The sequence below is a fragment of the Corythoichthys intestinalis genome, chromosome 8, assembly GCF_030265065.1.
Source record: "Corythoichthys intestinalis isolate RoL2023-P3 chromosome 8, ASM3026506v1, whole genome shotgun sequence".
In the NCBI taxonomy this organism is placed as follows: Eukaryota; Metazoa; Chordata; class Actinopteri; order Syngnathiformes; family Syngnathidae; genus Corythoichthys; species Corythoichthys intestinalis.
In genome coordinates, this window is record NC_080402.1 from 7611984 (window position 1) to 7631207 (window position 19224).

The 19224-nt window shown below is 42.2% G+C and overlaps 1 protein-coding gene across 1 annotated transcript in view; it reads left to right on the forward strand.

Moving 5' to 3' along the window:
• The first annotated feature begins 846 nt into the window (after nt 1–846).
• zgc:154142 (uncharacterized protein LOC555481 homolog) overlaps nt 847–19224 on the forward strand; it is a 42938-nt gene continuing 24560 nt past the window's right edge. The window contains exons 1-8 of the mRNA XM_057842689.1: nt 847–981; nt 10740–10870; nt 13038–13131; nt 15349–15489; nt 15631–15728; nt 17591–17705; nt 17766–17981; nt 18046–18255. Of these exons, the coding sequence (XP_057698672.1) occupies nt 852–981; nt 10740–10870; nt 13038–13131; nt 15349–15489; nt 15631–15728; nt 17591–17705; nt 17766–17981; nt 18046–18255 (1135 nt within the window). The 5' untranslated portion in view covers nt 847–851. The remainder of the gene's footprint in view (nt 982–10739; nt 10871–13037; nt 13132–15348; nt 15490–15630; nt 15729–17590; nt 17706–17765; nt 17982–18045; nt 18256–19224) is intronic.

Below are 19224 nucleotides of genomic sequence, written 5' to 3' on the forward strand. Positions count from 1 at the left end.
GCAATTCATGAAAGACACCCCACAATTCTGACTGAACTAGATTAGTCCTGATCGATGTGCCAGACTGATCTGTAGCTACAGGAAGCGTCTGGTTGAAGTTATTGCTGCCAAAGGGGGGGGGGGGGGGGGGGGGGGTTAGAAATTATTAAATGTGATGGTTCATTTACTTATTTTTCCCCCTTCTGTCATTCTTTGCATACCATCCCACTTAAAATATGAAAACCAATAAATGTTTAGGTGCTTTTAGTTAAAGCAAACACTGTTTTTTCATCTGTAGGATTTTGACAATGATCAGATCACATTTGATGGTGATTTTATGCAGAAATGTGAGAATTTCCCAAAGGTTCAGATACTTTTTTATACCAATGTACACAATTGGACGGCTATCAGCGTCAATGGCACTGAAAAGAGTTCATCAACCAATGACGAAAATTTATGGTGAAATGAATAGAGAAGTGTTATTTATGATAGTCGATTGATTAGACATTGTTGACGTAAAAATGGTCCAAATGCTCTTTTTTGAGCCTCTTTATAGCAAATATTCTCTTAAATTTCATTTTTAAAATACAAAAACTTTACCCACGTCTGTAACCCGCCTACTATTCTTGAAATAAGAACAAATCATGATGCAATTCTAAGTCATTAGACATTAAAAATGGAATTAGGAATGAAGCAGTATATTTCACAGGTGCCAATTCAGTGCTGCTCACATGGGCTTTGACTGATAAAAGCAAGTGATAATGTTACTTATTAGCCTCATTACTCATTTACACGCTCTTCATGTCTTGCCACACCTGACAAACAAAGTGCAAATACTGTACACAAATGTGCCACTGTTCAGTTACTACAGCATGGTGAAGAAAGGCGGTTTGAGCACTCTGGAAACATGGCTGATCGTTCTCTTCGTGGTCATGACCGGTGTCAGCGTGGGCCTGGTTGTCCTCTACTTTGTTGACAATGGGGAAGATTCAGCGACCTTAGGTAAGGGTGAGGATGACCTGCCTAATAGGGGAAAGTAGAACGTGGGAAAGTTGGGAGTTCAGATTTTGAAAGTCATATAATTGATTATAATACAATAAAATGACAGTCAGTGGTGGGTAGTAATGGGTTACATTTACTCCGTTACATTTACTTGAGACACCTTTTGAGAAAAATGTACTTCTTAGAGTAGCTTTACCACGAAATAATTTGTACTTTTACTTGAGTAGATTTGTAAAGAAGAAAGACTACTCTTACTCCACCACTTTGGGCTACACTGAGACGCACCATATTTCCTTTTTATTTTACATATTGACTTCACCAGTGTTTTTCAACCTTTTTTGACTGACGGCACATTTTTACATTGGAAAATATCTCGCGGCACACCACAAACCAAAACTGTTCCAAAATTATTTTCTGTACAGTATATTTAATTTAGGGCTGTGAAACGATTAAAATTTTTAATCGAGTTAATTACAGTTTAAAAATGAATTAATCGTAATTAATCACAATTAATCGCAATTCAAACCATCTTTAAAATATGCCATATTTTTCTGTAAATTATATATATATATATATTCTGTAAAATAAATTGTTGGAATGGAAAGATAAGACACAAGATGGATATATACATTCAACATACGGTACATAAGGACTGTAGTAGGCATTTCACTCTACTGTCATTTAAATCTGTCTATGCTGTCCTCACTCCGAAGCGTCTACTTTTTCCAAAGCTAGACAGCTAGTCAACGACGCTTTAATAATCAGACTTCTTCCTTTTTCATCTAATTTATTAACAAAATGGCCTCAAACCATTGTCCTCTTTAGAGCGTCGTAAAACTACAAAAAAAAGTACACAAGCATTGCATTAGCAACAACTTTAGCTTAGCACGCTATACAGGTTCACTAAACATAAACAAAAAGCGTCTCATACAAAAAATATAACATTTCGCTTACTAACATAATATGTGCATTCTTTACAACAACCATACTTACGGACAAATCTTGTCCAAGGATCATATAAGCACAACATTACAATGTAGGCGTCAGCCCGAGACGTCCTGCAGCCATTTTGAACCGGCAAGAAAACAATAAACCATGTCGCAAAGCGACCACAAGAGTTCGCTGTTAGACAGCCCAAAAAGCCTTGCTGTAAAACTTACCAAAAGGCAGAATACTGTCTGGGCGGGACATGTGCGTTAATTGCGTCAAATATTTTAACGTGATTAATTTAAAAAATTAATTACCGCCCGTTAACGCGATAATTTTGACAGTCCTAATTAATCATAAAATAATTTCTCAGTATGTATACTTACTCAGTGTGAAACTTGAGCCTGTTTAGATGAACAGAAAGTCAATTTCCTTATTCTTTAACAGCTCTCAGTCTTTTTTTTTTTTCTATTTTTTTTTTTTATAGCAGTTAGGCTTGAAAAAGCTCAGAATTATCAGACAGGGGGACTATAGCAATGTCTTTAACCACATCAGGGCCGAGCATCTCGCAGACAATGGCTTTGCAGGCAGGTAGTATTAATTAATGTCTGTCACGGTGTGGGACTTTTTGGATTTAGCAACAAGGTAACTGGCTTTGAGGGCTTTCTCATTTACCTTCGTAAAAAAAAAAAAAAAAAAAGTTGCCTGTTCCTCTGTGTTTTCACGAAGGCGAACAGAAAGTACCTCGACTTGTTTTGAAGCGACGGGTGTTTCGTTTGGAGATGACGTTTGATCTTGCTTGGCACCACGGCGCTGTGCTGCTCGTGTCGCGTTCAAGAACTGCACGGATTTTTAGCCATTAGCCACCTTGCTGTTCTCAACAATGTGTTGGAATTTAACACAGGGGGATGTCACATATGGATAAAATAGAAGGGACGCTTTCAAGTATATTGACACATGACGAGTCTAACCAAATGATGTGCAGTAGACGTGCTGGGGTCCACATTGTCGCGGACAGCAAGGTCGTTGATGGCTAGAAATCAGAGCAGACATGAGCAATACATGAGAACTTTCTACCTACTCCTTCCTTCCTTCCTACTGCAACTCCGCCCAACGACGTAAAAAAATATTGTAATAGCACCGAATAGGGAAATACAAAGGAGATGAGTCTGTGATGACTTTCCCACTTTATTGTGGCAACAATGGAAAAATAATAAACAAAATAACAGCGGCATCCGTAACATGCGACCGCTAACTTCGCTTTCACGCCGTTCTCCCTCCCTCCTTGCTTGCTTCCCGCTACGTCACCACTCTGCAGTCTGATGGCCCCTTCAAGGGCCAGCACAGTTACGGACATTTCAATATATATACAGTATAATAAATGCGACATTAGATAATTTCTCGCGGCACACCTGACGATTTCTTATGGCACACCAGTGTGCCGCGGCACACCGGTTGAAAAACACTGGACTTTACCACATGACTCCATTATACCAATCAGAGGTAGCAATGTCTTTTCTCCACTAGAGGGCACTCATGCTCTTTGGAAAGTTGATGTTTCATTGTGTTGTGGTCTGAATTCAATGATTTATGTGTCATTGTTTGCCCTAATATGGTCATGTAATAAATAGGTTATAGCTAGGGTTGTTCCGATCATGTTTTTTTGCTCCCGATCCGATCCCGATCGTTTTAGTTTGAGTATCTGCCGATCCGGATATTTCCCGATCCGATTGCTTTTTTTTTTGCTCCCGATTCAATTCCAATCATTCCCGATCATTTTACCCGATCATATACATTTTGGCAATGTATTAAGAAAAAAATGAATAAACTCGGACGAATATATACATTCAACATACAGTACATAAGTACTGTATTTGTTTATTATGACAATAAATCCTCAAGATGGCATTTACATTATTAACATTCTTTCTGTGAGAGGGATCCACGGATAGAAAGTGTCAAGAACGGCAAGCCGTTGATGTGAATCCCAAAAACAGACCAAGAGATCAGGTAAAGCTAAAGTTTGTGTTTAATAAGTACAACAAAGGGAGCACGCCAAAAATGCGGGTTTAACAAACTGAGAGAGCACGCCAATAAACGCGAGTGTAATAATAAATTACAGCAAAGGGAGCACGCGAAAAATGCGGATATAACAAACTGAGAGAGCACGCAAATAAACGCGAGTATAATAATAAATTACAACAAAGGGAGCACGCGAAAAATGCGGATATAACAAACTGAGAGAGCACGCAAATAAACGCGAGTATAATAATAAAGTACAACAAAGGGAGCATGCGAAATATGCATGAATATAACAGAGTACAAGAATCAAACTACAAAGCCCAAAAGAGCACTAAAGTAAAGATGACCAAACCAAAATACGACCGTAGAACGTCGGGAAACTCGAAGGCTGACGATGAACACACAGGCGGTAAGCAAGGCAAGTAGCAAGCAATAGTCCGACACTTGCAGATGGTGACAGGTTTCCTTAAATACTGAGCTTTCCTAATCAAGCACAGGTGTGTCGCATTACCCCGCCAATCTGGCTCGATCAGGTGCTGCATAAAGAAAAAAGAGCTGAGAACACACACAAATATGACAGAACCCCCCCTTCAACGGACGCCCCCTGGCGGACCACCTGGTTTCGAGGGATGAAGGGAGTGGAAATCCCGCAGCAGCGACGGATCGAGGATCCAGGAGCGGGGGACCCATTGGCGTTCCTCTGGGCCATAACCTTCCCAGTCGACCAGGTACTGCACCCCTCTACCCCGCCTCCTAGAATCAAGAATGGTACGCACCGTATACACCGGCCCACCGTCGACCACGCGAGGAGCAGGAGGAGGCACTGGCGGAGGGTTCAAGGGGCAGGTGGAGACCGGTTTGAGCAGGGACACATGGAAAACTGGGTGGACCCTCATGGAGCTAGGAAGCTTCAGCCTGACAGAGACCGGATTGACCACAGCATCCACAGCAAACGGACCAACGTATCTAGGGCTCAGCTTCCTAGAAGTCCCAGCAAGGTGCAAATCCCTCGACGACAGCCAGACCATCTCGCCTGGACGATAGACCGGAGCAGGCCTTCTGTGGCGGTCAGCTATCTGGCGGTTGCGTGCTGCCGTGCGGACCAGTGCAGCCCTTGTGTTCCTCCAGACTTTATGGGCCCTCCTCAGGTGGACCTGGACAGACGGCACAACTACTTCTGCTTCCTGCGACGGGAACAATGGAGGTTGGAATCCGTATGCGGTCATGAATGGTGACCTCCCGGTGGCTGAGCAAACGAGGGTGTTGTGGGCATACTCCACCCACGGGAGGTGTGCTGACCAGGAGGCTGGATGCAGTTGACAAACACAGCGGAGGGCGGCCTCTAGCTCCTGATTGACCCGTTCTGTCTGTCCATTCGATTGCGGGTGGTAACCAGAAGACCGGCTTGACGTGGCCCCCAATGCCTTGCAGAACGCCCCCCAAACTTTTGAGACGAATTGTGGCCCCCTATCAGAGACCAGGTCAGTAGGAATGCCGTGAGCCCGGAATATGTGCGCCACCAACAAATCAGCAGTCTCCAGAGCTGAGGGTAACTTGGGGAGTGCGACAAAGTGTGCCATCTTTGAGAAACGGTCCACCACAGTCAAGATGACAGAAAGACCTTTGGAGCGCGGGAGTCCAGTGATGAAGTCCAGTGCCACATGGGACCAAGGGCGAGATGGAACAGGAAGTGGATGCAGCAATCCAGCTGGGGGACGATGAACCGCCTTGCCTCGAGCGCAGATGGTACAAGCAGCGACGTAGTCCATGACGTCCCTGCGCATACCCGGCCACCAAAACCTCTGGAAAATGAGGAAGAACGTGCGAGACACACCTGGGTGGCAGGCGAACTTGGAAGTGTGACCCCATTTCAGCACTCCTGCACGTTGAGCATCCGGAACGAATAACTTGTCAGCGGGGCAGCCTCCAGGCACCGTTACACCCCGCAAGGCCTCCTCCACCAGACGCTCGACCTCCCACCGTAGCGCCCCAACAATCAGGCGGTCAGGTACGACCGGCTCCTCTGAAGGACCCTCCTCCACCGGTTCATGGATCCTTGATAGCGCGTCAGCCTTTCCATTCCTTGACCCTGGACGGTAAGTAATTGCAAAGTTAAAGCGGGTCAGGAACAACGACCAACGGGCCTGGCGAGAGTTGAGGCGTCTGGCAGCCCGAAGGTACTCCAAGTTTTTGTGGTCTGTGAGTATCTGGAACGGCTCTTCAGTCCCCTCCAACCAGTGCCTCCATTCCTGCAAAGCCTGCACAATGGCGAGTAGCTCCCGGTTGCCGACATCATAGTTTGCTTCCGCTGGGGTGAGGCGGCGGGAGTAGAATGCGCATGGGTGCAGTCTCTGGTCGACGGTAGACCTCTGGGACAGGACGGCCCCCACTCCGGAACTCGATGCGTCAACCTCGACCACAAACGGAAGATCAGAATCAGCATGGACCAGGACAGGTGAACTCGTAAATGCCCGTTTAAGGCCTACAAATGCGGCCTCTGCCACCGAAGACCACGTAAACGGCCTTTTGTTGGAGGTTAGTCTAGTAAGGGGCTCGGCCCTCATACTATAGTTACGAATGAAACGTCTGTAAAAGTTGGCGAACCCAAGAAACTTTTGTAGTTGCTTACGCGATGTTGGAGTCGGCCACTCGGCTACTGCCTGAATTTTAGCGGGATCAGGCCGGAGCTGTCCCTTTTCCACAATAAACCCCAGAAACTGTATTGAATCCTGGTGAAACTCGCACTTCTCTGCTTTGACAAATAGTTTGTTTTCCAGAAGTCTTTGCAGAACCAGGCGGACATGTTGCTGATGTTCCTGCAGGCTTCTTGAGAAGATTAAAATATCGTCCAGATATACAAAACAGAATACATTCAACATGTCGCGTAACACATCGTTTATGAGGCTCTGGAATACCGCAGGCGCGTTAGTCAGACCGAAAGGCATGACCAGGTATTCAAAATGCCCGAGCGGTGTTTTGAAAGCGGTTTTCCACTCATCCCCTTCACGAATCCTGACCAGGTGGTAAGCACTGCGCAAATCTAATTTCGTGAAAATTTTGGCTGATTTTAATGGGGCGAAAGCCGAATCCAACAATGGTAAGGGGTATTTGTTCTTTATAGTAATCTCATTGAGACCCCGGTAGTCAACGCACGGCCTAAGACCCCCATCTTTTTTGCCGACAAAGAAAAACCCTGCCCCCAAAGGAGAAGACGAAGGGCGAATAAGGCCAGCAGCTAAGGAAGAGGAGATGTATTCCCTCATTGCCTCCTGCTCCGGTTTAGAGACCTGATATAACCTTGAATTGGGCAGTGGGGCATTGGGCAGCAAGTTAATGGCACAATCGTAGGGACGGTGCGGCGGTAGGGTCATAGCATGCTCTTTACTAAAAACGTATTTGAGATCGTGATAATCAGTAGGAACATTGACCAAATTAACTGGCTCGGTCGTCACGTGTGCTTGAGCGGGAAGTAGACACGCCGACCGTAAACAGTGTGCATAACAGAAAGTACTCCAAGTTACTATTTGCGTTTTAGCCCAGTCAATATTGGGGTTATGTACTTTCAACCAGGGGAGCCCCAGTACTACTGGAGCAGATTTACACGGCATAACCAAAAAGCTTCGGACCTCAAAATGATTGCCCGACAGTTTTGTTTTGAGTGGAGGCGTAATAAACCTAATATCCGCCAGGGGTCGCCCATCGAGATCTAAAACCCGTTTTGGCCTAGCAAGTCTTATTAATGTACAGCCAAGAGCGTCCACAACACTCTGGTCTACAAAACAATCATCTGCCCCCGAATCGATCAGAGCAGTAAACTTAAAATTAACCCCACCATGTGACAATTCACACGGCAGTTGCAGTCTCATAACGCCTTGGGGGTGTCTGGGTTCCTTTATGTCGTCGTGGGGCAACTCACTTGACGGATTGCTGTCATGTACGAACCTCGGCCCCCCTCGGGCGAGGGGAACCCCAGGAACCGAAGATCCAGGTCGACGCGAAGGAACAGCGTCACAGGCGGCGATAGGGTGTCCCAGCGAGCCACAATAGAGACACAAGCCTGCCTCCAACCGCCTCCGTCGCTCCGCAGCAGAAAGGCGGCCGCCACCGAGTTGTGTAGGCTCCCCTCCCGTCGGGACTGGACTCTGCGTCGGCGTAGAGACGGACGGCGGCTCGACGAAGCCGTCTTTATGGACCGCAGTCGGGCTGCTCTGCGACGACGACCAACGACGTCCCCGAGGCTCCATGGCACGTTCCCTCTCCCGTTCCTTCAGACGATTGTCCAAAAGCACGGACAAGGAAATCAGGTCCTCCAGATTCGACGAATCGTCCCGGGCCGCTAACTCGTCCTTCACTGCAGAAGACAGCCCACGCCGAAAAATCCCACACAGCGCCGCTTCTCCAAAACCGCTCTCCGCGGCCAAAATGCGAAACTGAATAGAGTAGTCTGCTACCGTCAGATCGCCCTGAAAAAAATCCAACAGGCGGCTGGCTGCCTCCTTGCCCCTAACCGGATGATCAAAAACTCTCACGAACTCAGTCTCGAAAGTTTCAAAACAATTACGGACCACGGGCCTTGTGTTGCTTACCGCCATGGCCCATGTAGCCGCTTTACCGGTGAGGAGACTCATTACATAAGCTACACGGGATCTATCACTAGCAAACGTAAAAGGCTGCTGGTCAAAAATAAGGGAGCACTGATGCAAAAACTGTCGGCAAGCACCTGGCTCTCCCTCATAACGATGAGGGTGTGGCAACATAGGCTCCCGAAAAGACGCCGGTGGGCTCATCGGAGGAGGGGCGGGCAGGTCGGGCGCCGCGGTAGCGTCAATTATACCTCCGGGTTTTACAGGCGGAGCCATATTCGCAACTCTTGTGGTGAGCGAGCTGATCACATCCACTAATTTGCATATCGATTGCTCGTGTTGACTGATCATTTGGTCGTGACCAGCGAGAGCACGGAAAAGATCCTCCGAGTCCGTGGGATCCATGTGGTCGGACTATTCTGTCAAGAACGGCAAGCCGTTGATGTGAATCCCAAAAACAGACCAAGAGATCAGGTAAAGCTAAAGTTTGTGTTTAATAAGTACAACAAAGGGAGCACGCCAAAAATGCGGGTTTAACAAACTGAGAGAGCACGCCAATAAACGCGAGTGTAATAATAAATTACAGCAAAGGGAGCACGCGAAAAATGCGGATATAACAAACTGAGAGAGCACGCAAATAAACGCGAGTATAATAATAAATTACAACAAAGGGAGCACGCGAAAAATGCGGATATAACAAACTGAGAGAGCACGCAAATAAACGCGAGTATAATAATAAAGTACAACAAAGGGAGCATGCGAAATATGCATGAATATAACAGAGTACAAGAATCAAACTACAAAGCCCAAAAGAGCACTAAAGTAAAGATGACCAAACCAAAATACGACCGTAGAACGTCGGGAAACTCGAAGGCTGACGATGAACACACAGGCGGTAAGCAAGGCAAGTAGCAAGCAATAGTCCGACACTTGCAGATGGTGACAGGTTTCCTTAAATACTGAGCTTTCCTAATCAAGCACAGGTGTGTCGCATTACCCCGCCAATCTGGCTCGATCAGGTGCTGCATAAAGAAAAAAGAGCTGAGAACACACACAAATATGACAGAAAGACTTGTAATTCTTAGAGGATAAATGTGACTTTGTATATTGTGACTAAATATTGCCATCTAGTGTATTTGTTGAGCTTTCAGTAAATGATACTGCAGCCATTCAACCCAAATGCATGATGGGAAGTGCAACAATGACTGTGAGTAGTGGCACCAATTGATACATCTTCTCTGCGTCGGGAAGTTACACAGGGTGTTAAGGAAAAGATCAACCACTACCGTACTTCCCCACATTGCTTCCCACGATATTTCTAATTGTTGAGAGAGGGATTTTAAGGCTTTAGCCAATTAAAAAAAGGCTCCAAAGACTGGCAAAATTCTCTCTACTCATTTTACGTTGCCTGTTAGCTCTATATATAGGTAACACGACGCCATTTTAGATTGAACGCGACAATGCGTGGGTGGGTCGTGCAGCACATGCGTTAATTGCATTAAATATTTTAACATGATTGATTTTTTAAAAATTAATTACTGCCGTTTATGCGATAAATTTGATAGCCCTACTTTAAGCCAAAACTAAAGACTCTGGATGAATGTAAGACATTTTGTGTGTAACGTTAAATACAATTAGAAAATGATTTAATTAAAATATATACGTATATATATTTAAAAAAGGCATGTCCGATATTTTTTTGCCGATTCCGATACTTTGAAAATGACGTGATCGGACCCTGGTATCTTTAGTTATAGCAAGGGCGTAGGTTTGGTCTTGACAGCGGTAGGGTAGATATGACATCATAACCTGCATGTACATTTTTTGCTGGGGACGGGACATTAATAAGACCAGACTGATTACTACTGCTACTGATTACTGATTATTATCTAATCATGATGCATCTGAAGATATTATGGTTATATGTGACAATATTACCAATAAATTCATATTATTTTAAAAATTGAGTTTTATTTTTGTTTCATAATGCACAAAATGCATAACGTTGTAAGATTAGTCACCAATTTGTAAGGGCATACGTCACTATTTGTAAGATTGGCAACGGCCTCGGGTTGACAGGTATGCATATTTGAGTTATAAATGGTTATATACCAAGGTTATTGTGTTTTCATTGTAAAAACAGTTCATTTTTAGACCAGTTCGGGTCATCTATCGCCGTCACTGCTAGCAAAAAAGTTAAACACGCTATCTTTGGCATCGTTCAAGGGCCGGACTCAGGCTGCGGCGGTCCGCAACAACTCACGGGAGAGTCGGGCACCTTCACCAGCCGCTTCTATCCCAGCAGCTATGACAACGGAAGGAGCTGCTCCTGGCACATTACTGTGGATCCCGATAAGGTGACGCTTGAAAACGTGTACTCAATTACAGCATTCCCTTTAGTTTGAAAATGAGCTTTTATCTGGAAGTGCCACTACAGAGGCTCAGCACGTTGCCAGATTGTGAGTTTCTGATTGTCTAATGTGATGCCAAGCAGCTGGGATGGATGCAAAAATAGACAGATGGCAAAATCTCTCCCCTTCATCCTTTCCCTGACAAAACAAAACAAAGAAACGGAAAGAAAACCTTGAAATACTGCTGCTTCTGTGCCACTTTCAACCTCTTGTATCATTAACACCGCGGCGCTTGTGTATGGCCTGTTCGAAACATTTTATTCGACTGAAAAATTATTGATAATGTGATGAAATACTTTTGACATAGACTCCACCATCAGTTGACAAGACAGCTCCCACAGACATTGCGCCACGCCTTCCCCTAGGGGGCCGACCCAGGCAGAACGTTGAGTTGGCGTTCACTGTGATAAACTCAGACACACGTTGCGTTCTAACACCGGATTTAGGTGGAAACAGGACAACGGTTTTCCTGCATAAAAGCAGGCAGGAGTGTCTCAATAGTGATTTGGTCGAGGATGCAAGGTAATTATTATATTAAATAGCACCATGCATGCACTTTCAAACGTGAAAAACATCAATGGACAAAATTAGTTCAACTTTGGCTTGAAATATTTACGTAAAATGAATGATAACTGCCTGTTTTTTTTTTTTTTTTTTTTTTGCTTTATTCCAAAAATCTAGACTGTTTTACATTCATATTTATAGAAATCTGCGATTTAAGTATTTATTTACAAGAATTTTCAACTAAAAAAGCTCTTTATTTCATGACGGCCGCCATGTTGGATTATACAATATTGTAACTTTTGCTCGAAATATTTACGTAAAATGAACGATAACTGCCTGTTTTTTGCTTTTAACCAAGAATCTAGACTGTTTTACGTTCATATGTATAGAAATTCCACGATTTAAGCATTTATTTAGAATTTTCAACTTAAAAAGCGCTTTGTTTTTGTTTTGTGACGGCCGCCATGTTGAATTTGTATCTCTACACAATAGCGGAATTCAGCCTAAATAAGTTGTGAATGAATATAGATTATTTTTTCAGAAAATTAAGATGATCCTGCATGCTTTCCTCAAGTATTAAGTTTCTGATATGAAAATTGAGTGATTTATTTGCCGTTCAAAACTAAATATAAAAGAAATGAAGTTGCTATTTCGGGCAAAAACGTATATATGTTAAATATTTCTATTGATCCTGACAATATAGGTGATTATCTCAGCATTTGGTGATTTTTGTGCATCGAGCGTAAAATTTGAGAATTTTATAGTTATTTAAGTGTTGCTATTTTTGTATAAAAAAATAATCAGGATTTTATTAGGGAATGACTTAGAATTTTTTTTAGGGCTGTCAAAATTATCGCGTTAACGGGCGGTAATTTTTAAAAAATTAATCACGTTAAAATATTTGACGCAATTAACTCACATGCCCCGCTCAGATTAAAATGACAGAAGTGTAACGTCCGCTTGTTACTTGTTTTTTGTTATTTGGCGCCCTCTGCTGGCGCTTGGATCCAAATGATTTTATGGTTTTGGGGAGTGAGCATGGTGTAATGACATCAACAATGGCGAGCGACTAGTTTATTTTTCGATTGAAAATTTTACAAATTTTAATAAAACGAAAACACTAAGAGGGGTTTTAATATAAAATATCTATAACTTGTACTAACATTTATCTTTTAAGAACAAGTTTTTTTTATCAATGAATCACTTTAAGAGAATATTAATAATGTTAATGCCATTTTGATTTATTGTTATGATAAACAAATACAGTACTTATGTACCGTATGTTGACGTACGTTGTCTTATCTTTTCATTCCAACAATAATTTACAGAAAAATATGGCATATTTTATAGATGGTTTGAATTGCGATTAATTACGATTAATTAATTTTTAAGCTGTAATTAACTCGATTAAAAATTTTAATCTTTTGACAGCCCAAATTTTTTTTTATGTCGCTGCTAATGGAGACTCATACATGCCTAAGGGAGGTGCCTGTTTTGGTTTTAGGTTACTAGCAGATTTGGTTTTGAAGATATTTGAATTTTAAAGTTTTTGAAAATAGGCCTCCTGACCCGTCAACTGATAGTGAAGTCTATGCTTTTTGCTTTCTAGGTCATCTCACTATGGTTTGAAGAATTTGCCGTGGAGGACACGCAACTGTGTAGCGCAGATGTGGTGACGCTGCGAGATTCACTAGGAGTGATTGGTAATCAACCTACAGTTCACTTGTAGTCACGTGTAATCAGTTTACATTCATTAATCCTGAGAACACATCATCATTTGAAGGCAAAAAATTGGCAAGTTGTGGCGTATTTAGTCATTTAGGTTAGAACTGCCACTATCTGGAGTAGGGATGCGAACATCAATTTCCTTAGGTTGTTTGCGGTCGATTAACTTAGTAATCGATTAGTTGTCACTTACTCAATGACGGCAGCCCTAATCTGGAGTCATTGGTAATTGGTGAACACCCAGGTAGATTTACTAAGTCATTGATAATCAATAAACATTCAGTAGGAGTCACTGGTAATTTTCTCACAGTCATTTGCTTATGGCGGAAAACACTCAGGTGAAGTTCCGCTGTGAGACCCCAAATTTGGCCAAATTTCAAAATTGTCCGATATACATGTATGCTGGATCATTAGAAAGCTTAAAATATCAATTTTCCGGGTGAAGAAAAAATTTGGACAGGAGGGCATTTAAAAAAAAAAAAAAAAAAAGTTTTTTGAACAGCAAAACCCTATCTGGAGGTGAGAGCACGCGACAGCAGAGTTACAGACGCCATGACTTTAACGAAGTATACTAAAAAAGTATTTGGTCAATACCAAAAGTTCATCTCAATACTTTGTTATGTACCTTTTGTTGGCAATAACTGAAGCCAAATGTTTTCTGTAACTCTTCACAAGCTTTTCACACACTGTTGCTGGTATTTTGGCCCATTCCTCCTTGCAGATCTCCTCTAGAGCAGTGATGTTTTGGGGTTGTCGTTGGGCAACACGGACTTTCAACTCCCTCCACAGATTTTCTATGGGGTTGAGATCTGGAGACTGGTTAGGCCACTCCAGGACCTTGAAATGCTTCTTACAAAGCCACTCCTTTGTTGCCCGGGCTGTGTGTTTGGGATCATTGTCATGCTGAAAGACCCAGCCACGTCTCATCTTCAATGCCCTTGCTGTTATAAGGAGATTTTCACTCAAAATCTCTCGATACATGGCCCCATTCATTCTTTCCTTTACACATATCAGTCGTCCTGGTCCCTTTGCAGATAAACAGCCCCAAAGCATGATGTTTCCACCCCTATGCTTCACAATGGGTATGGTGTTCTTCGGACACAATTCAGTATTCTTTCTCCTCCAAACCTGTGTTTCTACCAAAAAGTTCTATTTTGGTTCATCTGACCATAAGACATTCTCCCAGTCCTCTTCTGGATCATCCAAATGCTCTGTAGCGAACCCCAGACGGGCCTGGACATGTTCTGGCTTCAGCAGGGGGACACGTCTGGCAGTGCAGGATTTGAGTCCCTGGCGGCGCATTCTATTACTGATAGTAGCCGTTGTTACTGTGGTACCAGCTCTCTGTAGGTCATTCACTAGGTCCCCCCTTTGATTTCTTGCTCACCGTTCTTGTTATCATTTTGACGCCACGGGGTGAGATCTTGCATGGAGTCCCAGATTGAGGGAGATTATCAGTGGTCTTGTATGTCTTCCATTTTCTAATAATTGCTCCCACAGTTAATTTCTTTACACAAAACGTTTTACCTATTGCAGATTCAGTCTTCCCAGCCTGGTGCAGGTCTACAATTTTGTCTCTGGTGTCCTTCGACAGCTCTTTGGTCTTGGCCATAGTGGAGTTTGGAGTGTGACTGACTGAATTTGTGGACAGGTGTCTTTTATACCGATAATGAGTTAAAACAGGTGCCATTAATCCAGGTAACGAGTGGAGCCTCGTTAGACCTCGTTAGAAGAAGTTAGACCTCTTTGACAGCCAGAAATCTTGCTTGTTTGTAGGTGACCAAATACTTATTTTCCACTCTAATTTGGAACTAAATTCTTTAAAACTCAAATAATGTGATTTTCTGTTTTTTTTTTCACACTCTGTCTCTCATGGTTGATTGAGGTTTACCCATGTTGACAATTACAGGCCTCTAATCTTTTCAAGTAGCAGAACTTGCAGAATTGGTGGTTGACTAAATACTTATTTGTCCCACTGTATGTGCATATAAACAAAAATAGTACGTCAATGTTAATCATTCTGCATTTATCAGGAGTCGTTTAGATTCAGTTTACTGTCAAAGGGAATCTTTGCTTATCATTTTACATACTCAGAGTCATTGGTAATCAACATATGTTGATGTGGAAGTCCTCGGTTCACTATTACGTATTAAAGGCAGGATGTCATAAAATAGTGTCATTGTGGATTTTTTCAGGCAAATACTGCGGCTACACCAAACCCATTCCTGTGGTGACTCTGACCAACCGCCTGACCGTGTACTTTGATACCAATGACAGAAAAACAGACCAAGGATTCAAGGCTCATTACAAGGCCGTGTCTCCCGAGCGTATATCGGGTAAGACAATGCCGTATACTGTTGACCTAGAAAATGGAGTGTTGCTGTATGAACATGGGGGAATGAGAGAAGGTGACTGTGTGTGTGAGTGTGTGTAGTGTGTACCCTTGGAAATGAAGCGCTCTTCATACTCGCCACTAGAAATAGCCGGAGCTGGTGGCTTTCTCCATGGTGACCGGGGGGATCTGCTGACCCCTGGCTTTCCAGAGCAGAAGTACCCCAATAGCGCGACATACCAGGTAATCGGGCGAGGCGTCTATCTGGATAAAAATGGGTGTTCTGGTATATTAATACAAATTATTAGCATAGCAAAATAATTTCGGGAGAAAATGAAGGGGGATGCTTTGCTATTCTGGTCGGTAAACTCCCACAGGTCACTTGCTGTTGGTTTTGCTTAATTCACTGTTAATTTTGGCGCATTTACGGGTCACTTCCTGTTGATTTAGGGTCAGCTCCAGGTCGGTTCCTGTTGATTTGGAGACTGTTCCAGGTGAATACATTTGTTCTGGAACATTTTCGGATCACTTTCTGTTGGACTAATTTCGGGTCACTTCCTGATGATTTTTGTGGATTACTGGGTCACTTCCTGTTGATTTTAGGCGTTTTGTCGAGAAATAAACTCTGCTTGTGGCCTCCAATAACACTCAAAATTTGATTTGTTTTAGGTTTCATAGTATTTACTGTTGATGGGCACCCTACAATTTATTTATTAATATGTATGTTTTTCTTTGATTAGGACATTGTACATTAATTAATATTTGAGCTCAAAGCATCAATTTAAAGATGCAAGAGTTAGCATCCTTTGTCCTGAGGCACAGTGGCAGGTCAAGGAAATACAAACAATATACAGAGTATACGTAGTGCTGCAACGATTAATGGATTAACTCGAGTAATTCGACTAGAAAAAAATCTTCAATTTTTCTGCTTCTAGTATTCGTTTAAAGTAACTCGAGTGGCATTGTAATGTTTTGGGGGGTTTTTTTGGAAAGGGTTTGCATTTTAATTTTATTGATTTGGGTAGATACACTGCCTTCTTGTGGCAACAGTGAATATGACATAACTTGTTTGAAATGGGTGAATCCAGCTGCTCCCTGTTGAGACCGACATAAGGTAAGTCTTTGTTTGAGCTAATATGCTTTTTTATGCATTCGTAATTTGGTTTATAGGTATATTTTGCCATTTTTTGTGGGAATGTGTATTTGAACGATTTATTATGAGCATTGTTAAAAAACAAAAACAAAAAAAAGTAGCATTTTATAGCATTTAAGGTAGCGGACTTTTGCTATGCAAGTTAGCCAATTGTTCTTTTGTTGTTTGTTTTATTAATTTTTTTAATACCATTTGAGGCTGAGCTTAATTATTTTATTTTTAAAATGTAAGTGCAATTCTGTATAGTTTGAAGAAAACTGGTGAATTTCATTTTGTATTCGCAGTCTTTTCAAAGTGCAATCTTGGCAAGTCTTTGTTTTATATCTAAAATTTATTCTGTAACGCATTAAATGTTCCTAATCCAATTACTCGATTATTTGAACTAGTTGATAGATTAATCGATTACTAAAATAATCGATAGCTTCAGCCCTAACAGAGTATACAAAACAGTTATACACAAGTCCACATTCAATGGGTTGAAATTAACTCCGAGCTAACAGCTGTCAGTGTTAGCTCTAGCGTAGCAAATTCATCATAGTACACTGAGGGACTCTATTATTTTAAAATTTGCCACGCTACTCATCGCTAGCTTGTTCTTTGCAATGACAACAAGTATTAGACAAAAGTTTCTTAAAATTCATAAGCTTCGTCGTAGCGCACTGTCAACCCTCACATGGTTAGCTTTAAACCATAGCGGCACCAAAGTCTTCTCTTGACAACAAGTCTGTAAATAACTCACATTCTCAAAAATGTAGCAAAAAAGCTAACGTTCTTACGATGCTAGTTAGCATGATGTTAGTTAGCTAGTAGAAATCACTAAATTAAAAGCTGCAAGAAAAAAACATGCGTCTTATAGTCCGAAAAATGATCAGCGTTCTAATAAGTAAGTAAGTAAGTCTATTGTCTCGCTCCACAATATAATAAGCTTCAACCTTTATGTGTGTTTAAAAAGTGGAAAATCACCGTCCCTGAAGGCGAGGGTGTTCGACTGACGTTCACCACTTTTGACCTGATACCCGAAGTGTGCGGCGACTATGTACAGGTCTTCGACGATTCTTCGCTATTAGGTGAGTGCATTAAAATAACGCACAATACTTAGCCATTAAATTCCCTGTGTCTGTCTGAAGGGAAATTCTGTGGGGGATCCTTGCCCAAACCGGTGGAGTCTAGCACAAACACCATGATTGTGCGGTTCAGATCGGACAGCACCCAGAACTCTCGAGGGTTCCGTGCCACTTTCACTAAATCCAGCCTTCCACCTATCGTCCTCCCCACCACTGTGAAGCCTACGACAACGCCTGAACCCACTACCCCGACACTCCCGCCCACCACCCCGATTACCGGTAAAATACTTTTATACTTGTTGGTGGTGGAAATAAAAAAAATTAATTAACTTTTCTTTTTCAGGTGGTCCGGTTATTCTCAACGGGCGCAAGGGTACTATCCAGTCCGAGGGATTCCCAGATCCGTACCCGCCTTACCAAAACGTCTCGTGGAGGATAAGCGTACCCAAAGGGTTTCTGGCGAAGCTCCAGATTACCGAATTGGCCATCACAGGGGAACCTTTACAATGCAAGGACGACAAGCTGATTGTATCAGATGCTTACGGCCCGCTAGGTGACCGCATTTTTCCAAAATTTGCAGTAAATGTTCATTATTCAGCGCCAATAATGCAGGTAAACATCTAATCCTTTTAATCAGTTAATATTAGGGCTCTCAAACGATTAAAATTTTTAATCGAGTTAATTACAGCTTAAAAATTAATTAATCGTAATTAATCGCAATTAATCACAATTCAAACCATCTATAAAATATGCCTTATTTTTCTGTAAATTATATATATATTCTGTAAAATAATTTGTTGGAGTGGAAAGATAAGACACAAGATGGATATATACATTCAACATACGGTACATAAGGACTGTAGTGGGCATTTCACTCTACTGTCATTTAAATCTGTCTGTGCTGTCCTCACTCCGAAGCGTTTACTTTTTCCAAAGCTAGACAGCTAGTGAACGACGCCTTAACAGTCAGACTTCTTCCTTTTTCATCTGATTTATTAATAAAATGGCCTCAAACCACTGTCCTCTTTAGACCGTATTGAAACTACAAGAAAAAAAAGTACACAAGCATTGCATTAGCAACAACGTTAGCTTAGCACGCTATACAGGTTCACTAAACATAAACAAAAAGCGTCTCATACAAAAAATATAACATTTCGCTTACTAACATAATATGTACATTCTTTACAACAACCATACTTATGGACAAATCTTGTCCAAGGATCATATAAGCACAACATTACAACGTAGGCGTCAGCCCGAGACGTCGTGCAGCCATATTGAACTGGCAAGAAAGCAATAAACCATGTCGCAAAGCGACCACAAGAGTTTGCTGTTTGACTGCACAAAAAACCTTGCTGTAAAACTTACCAAAAGGCAGAATACTGTCTAAGCGGGACATGTGCGTTAATTGTGTCAAATATTTTAACGTGATTAATTTTAAAAAATTAATTACTGCGCGTTAACGCGATAATTTTGACAGCCCTAGTTAATATTAATCATTGCTGCCAGCCACCCCCAGTTC